The sequence below is a fragment of the Centroberyx affinis genome, unplaced genomic scaffold (genome assembly GCF_046629955.1).
Source record: "Centroberyx affinis isolate AG114_WGS23_722 - 3 ecotype Tasmania unplaced genomic scaffold, CSIRO-AGI_Caff_v1 ptg003307l_1, whole genome shotgun sequence".
Lineage (NCBI taxonomy): Eukaryota > Metazoa > Chordata > Actinopteri > Beryciformes > Berycidae > Centroberyx > Centroberyx affinis.
Window position 1 is genome coordinate 63,562 of NW_027281313.1, and position 10,644 is coordinate 74,205.

The 10,644-nt window shown below is 41.9% G+C and overlaps 1 protein-coding gene across 1 annotated transcript; it reads left to right on the plus strand.

The window, feature by feature from the left end:
- Positions 1 to 898: 898 nt before the first annotated feature.
- On the plus strand, positions 899 to 9,038 carry ifrd1 (interferon-related developmental regulator 1). Its single transcript, XM_071538593.1, has 12 exons — positions 899 to 1,095; positions 2,803 to 2,907; positions 3,579 to 3,660; positions 4,773 to 4,897; positions 5,167 to 5,324; positions 5,579 to 5,629; positions 6,035 to 6,213; positions 6,370 to 6,478; positions 6,895 to 7,029; positions 7,295 to 7,423; positions 7,852 to 7,947; positions 8,193 to 9,038. Exons 1-12 carry the CDS (start codon positions 1,065 to 1,067, stop codon positions 8,277 to 8,279), a joined length of 1,287 nt encoding a protein of 428 aa, XP_071394694.1. The 5' UTR covers positions 899 to 1,064; the 3' UTR covers positions 8,280 to 9,038.
- Positions 9,039 to 10,644: the final 1,606 nt, after the last annotated feature.

Consider the following 10,644-nt stretch of genomic DNA (forward strand, 5'->3'; position numbering starts at 1 on the left):
GTCTTGGTTATAAAGTTATTGTTTTTTTGTTTTACTATGCACTTGTGTGAGGTGGAATGACAATAACATTGAATTATCTCTGTCCTGTTGGGCAAACACTGGTGTAACTGAAATAAAGAGCCAAGAAAAGAAAGTTGATGAAAGACTGGAATGTTTAACCCTCAGCTCTGGGTTAGGCTGTGATTTGATGGACGTTCAGGATGAGGATGTTGAGCAGCAGGGCAGACTAGTGGTTAGCGAGGCTTCAAGCCCACGTATTGGAAAACGTCCATCCCACTGAAGTGTCCTTGAGCAAGACTGCTGTTCTGTATCTGACCTCTGACCTCTCTGTGGAGGGGGGCGAGCAAAAAGAACATTTCTCTGCGGCTATCCATTCAATTAATGTTGGCTTTAATGGCATATGACAAGAGAAATAAAGCATTTCGTGTGAACCGATAGAGTAGCCTAAATATTGTTTTTTTAGGGGGCAAAGCATCAAAGCTATACAATACTATTATCATTGCAATATTTCAGTTTACATAATAGAGAACATACGTACAGTAGTACCTTAAGCATGAAATTATGTAATCAATAGTGAAAACATTCAACATAGTAAAGTAAACCACAGTATAACACGCTACATACGCTGCGTTATCAATAGTCTAACATTATGTGACCATTGCCCCTCGATGTGACTGATAGATGTGTCCTACATCAGCCGGTCTATCGGATCCAAACGTGACCAAAACACAAAAACATACATGTGGCCGCTGCATTCCTGTTCATTGCATCACGCGCGTACACACGCATCGGCCTGTTCCTGCTCCCGGATTGGTCAGCGATGCCGGGAAACCTCCTCGTGACATGTCTGCCAGTATAAATACTCTGAGCGACGCGCCTCACACGCAGCCCTGGTTTATGAGGGAAAATGTATCGTCTCGGCCAACAGTCTTTCTCCAAGATCGCTTTCAATTCCTTTTTGTCCACTGTGCCACGGGGAGATTTTCGTTTTACGAGACAATACAATAAAGGCTGGTCGTGTATTGGCTGATTTTTGATCACATTTTCTATTTATCTGCAAGAAAATGCCAAGGTCCAAGAAGAAGAGTAGCAGGGGTAAGCAAGCGGCCGAATGTTTTGGCCTTGCTGCTTTAGTTATCTTACTGATGGTAGTTGTAGTTCTTTTCGTGTTGCTAATCTATTGAGTTGAGTTGGACGTGTTTCCAGTAAAGACTACAAATGAAAGCGTGGCCTACGATGAACCACGAAGCTAGCTAACCGTCATTAGACAAAGAATCACCGTCGCAGACCAAACGTGCCATCATGTGGCGATGGCTCTTTACATTTTATCTCTTTTGACAGCTTCACCTGTCGATAAACAGACTAATAAATCGAGCAACGAGAGTCATAGTGTATGCCAGGTAACGTTAGCCTGCTAACGCCAGCTAATGTCAACTTCCCACTGGCAAGATATAGCTATAACTTTGCTTGCTAGCTTAAGCTGATTAACGCAAGCATGCTGGTTTGATGAAAGCCTTTCATCGTAATTGTTTGCTTGATTAATTGTTGGGATTGGCGCCCTACATAGACTAGTTCGCGGTCTATGAAGTCAGGTCGTCTGATCTGCTGATTGACCTCAATCGATGTTTAGCCGACGTTATATAACTAACTCTAGCTTAGCCGACCAACGTTACAAATATCAGTCTACTGGGCATATAACCTTTTGTGTATTTGGTTATCTGCGATATTGTTTGTCAACGAGCAATGGTGGGCGGACATTTCGGACTCAGACAGCGGGTGGAAAAATAGGCGGCGCCCGGCCCCGGTTCTCTGAAATCAGCTGTTTGGATGGGGAAGTCCACGTCAACACCATGCACAAAGAATAGCGGAAAAGGCTGGCCATCTAAATGAAGTGACAACACTCACAACAATCGCGATTATATACCAGCACTGCTTAAAATGATCAACCAAATGAAATATACGCTGCTGTAGTGACCACAAAGTCTTGTCAGTTGTCCAAGCCACACAGGCAGGCTAACCAACATGTCTTTTAAGTCTCTTTCACACTGTGCATGGGCATTCAGGGGTGAATTCAGGTCAGGAGAGAAACTTGGTCGCAGGATAAAACAAAGTTCTGCACCTCACATACGTTTATTGAGCAGTATCTAACGTTAATTGATAAGTAGTATAAAAGTTCTTGTTTACATTGAACTTCAACTATGAATCTTCACACCTTAGCTGTGACTTTTCACACAACTCCCACAATCCTTTTGTTTTCAGAAAGACCTTTAAGCCATTGCCTGTGACAGGGACGGGCCACCATGTGCCACGGAGGGCCAAGAGTATGCAGGTTTTCATTCCAGCCAAAATGCCCCTTCTCCAGCTGAAGCTGTGTTAATCAGTGGAATAACCCAGTGTAGTATTTGGTTGGTCTGCAAGCTCTTGGCACTTCATGGCACATAGTTGCCTTTCCCTGTGCTGTGAGACTGTACCAAATCTGCACTACAGATAGAGAAGTTTGGCAGCTAAGATGGTAAACATCATGGACATTATGTTGTTTACACATCCAACACAAGACTAGGTTGCCCTTGACCCTGACAAGAGCGCTGCACATCTGCACATGTGATAATCAAAGTACAGACAGGGAAACACTAGGCATGGAGAGAGAAGATTAGATATCTTTGCTACAGCACCTGTCTGGAAATGTAGTTACATAATGGTCTCGCACAGACCTGCTGCGCTGTGTTGTAGTATCTGATTCAATTAGTGCAAGGGCTGAATTATATTTCTATGTCCATTGAATTGAGTCTGTCTGTTTTTCAGGAGGGCAGCATGGAACTGTGCAGCCTTTCAGCGATGAGGACGCCTCCATCGAGACCCTCAGCCACTGCAGCAGCTTCAGTGATGCCACCAGTGTAGCAGATGAAGGTGTGTTTGTGTGTACATGGGCATGCATTTGTTTGTATTAGTATGTGTGCTTTGGTTTGTGTTTGAACGTGTGAGCAGACGTTTGGTATGCTGTTGTGGGTGTGTCTGTATATATGCATGGACCAGTGTTTGGGATCGGTGGGCCCTGTCATCAAGCAAAGGCCTGGATGCCTGGCTGACTCTTTTGAATTGAATCTTAAATGAAATTGTGGAGCACAGTTCACCCAGCTTCATTTCACTCTCGCACAAAACCAACATTTGTCGATGGGAGTAGCTGTGTGCTTCCGCAGTCGCTGTCCTTTTTTGAACTCATATGCACTGTGTGATCTGGATAGCTGCTGAAGAGGCCTCAGCCCAACTACTTGACTATCCAATCCCACAGATTCCCAAACATTTTCATTCTTGGAGACTCACATTATTGGCACTTGGTCATGAACCCTGAAATAATCAGATGGAATAAATTCCCTTGTTGTGCAAACTAGTGAATAAAACAGCTAAAATATACTATTCTCCATTTTTCTTGGACCCATTTTGGAACATCCAAGGACCTCCAAGGGTCCAACACTTTATTTGTGTCTAGGGATGCATATATCTCTACTGTTAATCATATCAGACAAGTGTCCATTCATCACATCTTTTTTTTTTTTGTTTTGTGTCTTTGTTGTGGCCAGGAGGGGAAGCCAGTGAGGATGTGGCCCAGGAGGACTTCCAGTACAAGTTGAAGGGCTTCATAGACAGCACAGTGGATAAGAGGTAAAAGACCGGCCTGATCATTTCAACAGTCTAATCACACGTTACCTGATCTTGGCATGCAGGCTGAAACAAGTCTAGATGTGTAGAGTTTGAGATTTCTAGCATTTAGAAAGTGATGCTTTCTCTTTCAAAGTGATTGCTGACATAAAAGCAAAGATTGTTTTGGAAAAAACATTTTGGTTATTGACCATTTACATCCTTTGCCCTCCAAATCATTGCGGAGCATGAAATCATATATTTTTTTAACTGTTGCAATGAATTTCAAGTAATTTTCCAAAAATAAATCTATAGTATTTTGGAATAAGACCCCTGAAGAATTGACAGAGCCTTCAGCAACAGAGACTTTAAGTAGGTGTAACTAATGCAGTTTAAAAGGCTTATTCCTGGAGTGGGCAGCCTGAGTTTAGAGTCACACAGTCAATCATAGCAGCAAGGTAAGAATTGTTGATGTTTCCAGTCTAGTCCAGTTAAAAATAGCCTTCATACCCAAGAAGCCTGGCTAACTGTGGTGATACTGAAGTAGGGATGCACCAGTACCATAGCTTCACTGCCATAAGCTTATACTGAGAACACATCCCGTCTGTTACTGACCATTATAGACTTGGACCATTAGTTTTGCATAATGCATTTTGTTTCCCATTAGCAATTTTATGCATGGAAAATTGAAGGATATGAAGTAACTTTGTTTTGATTTCTGACACAAGTGTTTCTTGATGGTGGATTTTAGTTCTTGAAAAATTCCTATTCTTGTTTTAGCCTGGTGTTTGCCTGATTTATTTGATGCTAGTGTATTCCTTGATTGAGGTTGCCTCTCATTTCTGTCAATTAGTATTATTACATTAGCACATCAATGGTGAGCAACCAAAACAAGCACTTGACTCACAAGGCTGTCATCATCGTAGCTATTGACCCTATTGACATAGACTACAGCAGTGGGTGTCAGCACATGCTCTTCACATGGGCTAATTTCCTCACATGGAAATAATGGATTTTGCTGACATTTCACTGACAGACATCCCTCTTCAGTCTGGTTATTGGAAGCCAAAGCTTTTAATCATGTGTATGGTTATATATAATGGCAATAATACTTGTTTGTCAACCTGTCTTGTTAGTGCTAAGACCAGACAGGGGGCACTGGACGGGTTAAAGACTGCAATGGCCACACGGATCCTGTATGAGTTCATCTCGGAGAGGAGGATGACCATTACAGACAGCATTGAGCGCTGCCTCAAGAAAGGTACCTAAAAGGATATTGCACTCAATTAATAATTTTAACATTTTGTCTTGTTCTCTGATGGCAAATCACAGTCAGTGATTGCAGCAGATGCCTGATGTATTGTAATGGTAGTGTATGTTGTTGTGATATCCAGGGTTCCTACGCAGGTCATACATCATTTTGAATGCCACCCTATATCCTCAAATCTAGTCACAAAAATGAAGGGGGAAAGAGTGGGGGGAAAAAATAATTCTCATTCCTTGGCTTCTTTTTTTTTTCCTCCCTCGAAGGCAAAGGCGACGAGCAGCGAGCAGCGGCTTCTTTAGCCTGCCTGCTGTGTATCCAGCTGGGCTCGGGCATCGAGAGCGAGGAGGTGTTCAAGACCCTCAAACCCATCTTCAAAAACATCCTGGCAGACGGATCAGCCAACATCCAAGTCAGACAAGCTGTGAGTCCACAATATTGTCATGGACAGAGCCCATCTTGTTTATTATTGTGGTGATCCCTCGGAAAACCTGCAGAAACCATGGAAGAATGCATTGTTTAAAGGTGGTGAAACAACAGCCACCAACCAAATGCTAGTAAATTGTGGCTGGTAGGTTTGTCTATGTTTTCTGCTTTGGTTCTTCAAGATCATATAGTTTTGATAATTCCCCTGATACCTGCAGAGTCAACTGAAACAAGTTTTTGTTTATTTAATAGGTTGCAACAAGTTTGGGCCTCTGCACTCTAGTTGCGGAAGATGACATCCTGGTAAGTTCTCTTATCTCGCTTTGTGTCTCATCTGTGGTTTGACACGTTTGGGCTTGAGGGCAAGCTGCAACGATGCCGCTCTTTACAAGCTTTGGCAGTTGCATGTTTGCGTTCATTATTAGTTGTGGCATCGTACCTCACCCAGTCTTTAACATTTGTGACGTCAACTTGAGTCTTGATAAAACTCAAGTGTTACCACTTGTTGCCCATGGAGGCAGAAACATGTTCATTGTGACCACTGAGAAAACACAGTTCATTTATTTAGTTATTTGTTATTTTTGGGAGTGCTGGCTGGCCCTTTCCCATTTTTACATTTGTTTTTGCTCAAATCTTTAGCACCTCCAGCCTCTTATTTTGCCTTACAAACTCCAGTCTTGGTATAATCCTCGTCTCTGCCTGCTGCAGGACGTGCATGCCACCATGGAGTGCTTTGAGAGCCTGTTCACCCGGTCCTATGTGAAGGAGGATGGTACCCGTCCTTCAGTGAGCCCCCAGTCCACCCAGCTCCACACCAACGCCCTGCTGTCCTGGGCACTGCTGCTCACCATCTGCACTGCCAGCCAGCTCAAAGACATCCTGCACAAGTAAGGCCGAGTATTGAGCCTCTCTAAATAAATTGGTAGTGTTGGACATGAAGTCAATAGTTTTTGTTCTCAAGTTTACCTCCAAGACACGGTAAAGAACCCTGGAGTTGATATTTTCTTTATTTTTTACTGAGGTGCGTGTGTTTTGTCATGCAGGCACCTGCCCAAACTGCCCAGGCTGTTGGAGAGTGAGGATGTTAACATGAGGATTGCTGCAGGAGAGACCATTGCCCTGCTCTTTGAACTGGCCAGAGACATGGATTCTGTAAGTTTACAGCTGTACTATTTAACCGATCTGGCAAATATTTCACTTGTGACCGTAGTCATTTCACAAGATTCCAGGAGCTCCTTTAAATTGCTACAGTACTGAATGAATTTCCATATATTTAGATATCCCACCACTTGTCATTATTGCAATACAATGATTGATGATTGATTTTTATCAACTGTGACTGAAAGTGGGACTAAATTACTGCTGTTGGGTGCAAAATATGGAACTCCCCAATTTATTTTTGTTATTTTCTTGGATTGAAGTTTACATGGTAATTTATGTTTGGTTGTATTTGATGACCTGTCTTTTGCATACACATGGTTTTTGTCAGACAACAGCGCAATTCCTCATTCTTTAAACCTTTTTCCTCTGATCGTTAACGCAGCATTTCTTTCCTTGTTACCCTTCAGGAGTTTGAGTTTGAAGACTGGGAAGAACTGTGTGATAAACTGAACGCACTGGCCACTGACTGTAACAAGCACAGAGCCAAGACGGACAAGAGGAAGCAGCGGTCCGTGTTCAGGGACGTGCTCAAGGCTGTTGAGGTGAGTGTTACTAAATGTCAGGCTGAGCAGATTTTAGGCATTTAGCCGACGCTCTTATCCAGAGCAGCTTGAAATCAGTGAGAAGCTAGAGAATCTTGGTCAAGGACACATGGAGAAGGCACATTTTTTGTTATGAGGATTGAGCCTGTGAATTTTTAGCTAGGGGACGGTCTGTCTAACCATTAGGCCACATACAAGCGTTGAAAGTTCGTTTCTGGCTTTGGGCGTTTTTCTTACCTCCCTCTCTGTGTGTGTTTACTTCCAGGAGGGTGACTTCCAGTCTGAGAGCATTCGCTTTGGGACGGAGCGCATGACCATCGACAGCTGGGTCAGAAAGAGGACATACGACGCCTTCAGAGAGTTTGTCGGCTCTGGGATGAACTACCACCTACAGGTACCTTTTTTTTTTTTTTTTTTTTTAGGCACTGGAGCTGCTGGCCAGCCAAAGAGGCTAAAAAGTAGCAAGCTAGAGGGGTTCAAGGGCAAGCCACCCTGGGGAATTTTTATTTTAATGAACAAGCTCTATTTTGGTGTCTTAACATCCATTCTGATGCCTTGTTTTCATTCAAAATACATATCTTGGTGTACTGACAACAATATGGTTTTCTTTTCTGTAATCTGGCCAGCAGCCGGCGCTTGTGGAAAAGGGTTACTTTGAAAAACTTCATTTCACAAGTGAAGATGAGACAGTGGGACATATTTTAGACCAGATAATATTGTTTATTGTAATGGTATGTAAATTAAGCTAAGCTTCTGTTGTAGGGATGTTGTCTCATAGTGAATTGTTTTCTCAATTTATTTATTTATTTTGTCTCCAACTAGGCAAATGAATTCATCAGAGATGTGTTTGAACTGGGACCACCCATGCTGGTTGATTCAGCCACATTGAAGGCCATGAAAATATCTCGCTTTGAAAGGGTATGTGTACCTCTATAGGTTATTCAAACCTCTGGTCTTTCAATATCTAGTTTTTTTTGGTTTTTTTTGAAACCCTATTTTGTCAAAAGGCTACTAAGCTATTGGTCTCACGTTGAGGCCTTTTCACTGGGTGGTTTTGTTATAAATGAACAGCTACATGTGGCACGTACTTTTCACTATTTTTCTTTCCATCTGTATGTTCTACTTCTAGCTGCATGTTCTTATTTTTTTCGTTTCTCCTCCAGCATCTCTACAACTCAGCTGCATTCAAGGCTCGGACCAAGGCCAGGAACAAGTTCCGGGACAAAAGGGTGGATGTGGGCGAATTTTAATCCTTTTTTTTTTTCTTTTTTTTTTTTTTTCAGTCTAATCTATTTATTAGATTCTGCTTATCTCTAGCCTAGATGAATAGATGTCATTTTGTTTAATTTATCCAGATATTAAAAAAAGTGGTGTTGTACATATAATTGTTTTTCCTCTTATGTGAATATTCTTGTGGCCTTTTGAACATTGTAATATAATTTAACATTTTGCTATCATTTGTCTTGCACCGTGTTCTAATAATTCATTCAATAATAAGTTCATATTATTGATAAGGCTTAGTCTTCAATGCATTTGTGATAAGTTGCACTATCTAGTTAACCCTAAGCAGGTTATTTCTTTAGAACCCTGGTGAATATACTGTGTTGTATTTTAGTACAGGATATATATTGGTAAGGGTGGTTAATAAACACAAACCGAAAAGCTGTAAAAAATAAATGTCTTGTATTTCTACACATCACACTACTGTATGAGATGAAATTGAGACAGTGATGCTGATTCACCAAGATGAGGAGAGGTTTACAGACTCTTCTAAGATGATGCAAAAGGCAGACAGCAGTTGGTCATACTTTGCATCCAGGAGCCTCTAAACAACTAAGCACCAACTAGATTTTGTTGAAGAAATGTCTTTAGACGAGCTAAAGAAAGAGTTGATACTAAAGTGACTACTCAGAAATGCACAAACCTTGTTGCTCACAATGTATAAATTGTTGTAAACAATGTATATAATTGTTGAAAACCCTTATACAGTGAACTGCCCCATAAATATTGATCGCCACACTGATGTTTTGGTTCCATGCTGTTGATTGATGGTCATCTTAAATGCTTTTTCACACCCTAAAATGTTAGAATCATGAACAAAAACCGATGACATTTCACAGTTTCATGCAATATGGATGAAAGTAGCCTGAAATGAAAACTGACAGTCTGCACTTAAAAGATACAATGCAGAATTTATTTGACCATCAAAACGTTTAGTATATTCACATATTTCTTTGTAACCATTTTAGAACATTCTTAGCTGGTCTTGACACAAAATGCAACTACATGTTACTCATTTACAAGTATTGAGGCAGCAGTAGCCTACAGGTGAGAAAGGAGGGTTTGGTTGCTGGTTTGAATTCCCAAATAGACTATGGAAATCTGGGCAAGTAAAGTGAATAATCAACACACTCCCCTCACTCAACAACTGCTACTAGAGTTCCTTTAAGCAAGTAAGTCAGGGATTCAGTATTTAAAGCAAACTTGATTCATTTCTACAAGAAGATGGGAGTCGCTGACGTCACCGCAGTCTCACACTGAAGTATGTCAACTGTACAGTTGCAATTTTTACCCACTTGTTACACGGAGTAGTGGCACAACTCTATAGCAAACGTCATGATGTAGCTAAATGGTTAACAAGCCAAAGAGAAGGTTAAAGCGGCGTTATGTAGTCCATGGCCTTTATCGTCCTCTATTGGCGGCCAGTGGGAAGCCAGCTAATTAGAGCAGAGATCCAACAGAACCGTCGAAAGAGGTAATATATCACCAGGCAAAATAATAATGCCACTTTGTCATTTGTACAAAGCAGCATTTGGAGTAGGTTGGGGCAGGAGATTGGGAGTGTGTTGAAATTCCTATGGATGGGGAGTTTTTGTTTGAGTACAGACCAGAAAGTGAGTTTTAAAAGCAAATCTCAGCACCTGGCCAAGTAATCGTTGAGTCATTGGTGTTGATCAACAACCCTATCAACCCCTGGCAGATATATGAAGGTCATTTTGTACAATGGGGCAGTAAAAATTGTACTTATTGCCCCTTTAACATATCAAAGTGAAGGATTTTGCAGACAAGGTCACAGCAGCGTTATGGAGCGGGTGACTTTGAGCAAAAGACCCTGCAGTTCCTATACGGATCCCTGGGGCTCTGAGATGGAGCCTGTATATGGATGCAAGTGTGTCAGTACTGAAACTATTCTGGGAGCGCAGGGAATAAGGAAGTGTGTTGTATCATAACACGCATCGTACGTTGGATGTTTGCTCCCACAGGTCCAACTCAATGACTTCCTCCTTTATAGAGCAGTAAAAATAGACCGCAGCAGCAGCAGCAGCGGCGATTGTCACATGATGAAAGTAAACGTCACCAAACTACAAATAGTCCCATCAATAATGTCAGCCTATTAGCCTGGAGTTTGGAGCGCAGACACAACAGCCCCCAATCGATTCGCCCATTCAACAGCCTCATACCTCAGGTGAAACAGTGTTACCTTCAGGGGAAAGAAGCAGCATAGAGCGAATACAGGTTTTTTCAAACCCTGTCTATTGGCTTTCCAATACAGGACGGTCCTGTCTGTCTAGAGGAGTTTTATTTGGCATCAGCAGGTTGAAACCCCTTTGTCTT

Bases quoted from the DNA above. Each gene is read 5' to 3' on its own strand.
- ifrd1 (XM_071538593.1), top strand. From the start codon at position 1,065: ATGCCAAGGTCCAAGAAGAAGAGTAGCAGGG. The intron at 3,661-4,772 runs GTAAAAGACCGG...CTGTCTTGTTAG, and splicing joins GACAGCACAGTGGATAAGAG to TGCTAAGACCAGACAGGGGG. The intron at 5,630-6,034 runs GTAAGTTCTCTT...TGCCTGCTGCAG, and splicing joins TTGCGGAAGATGACATCCTG to GACGTGCATGCCACCATGGA.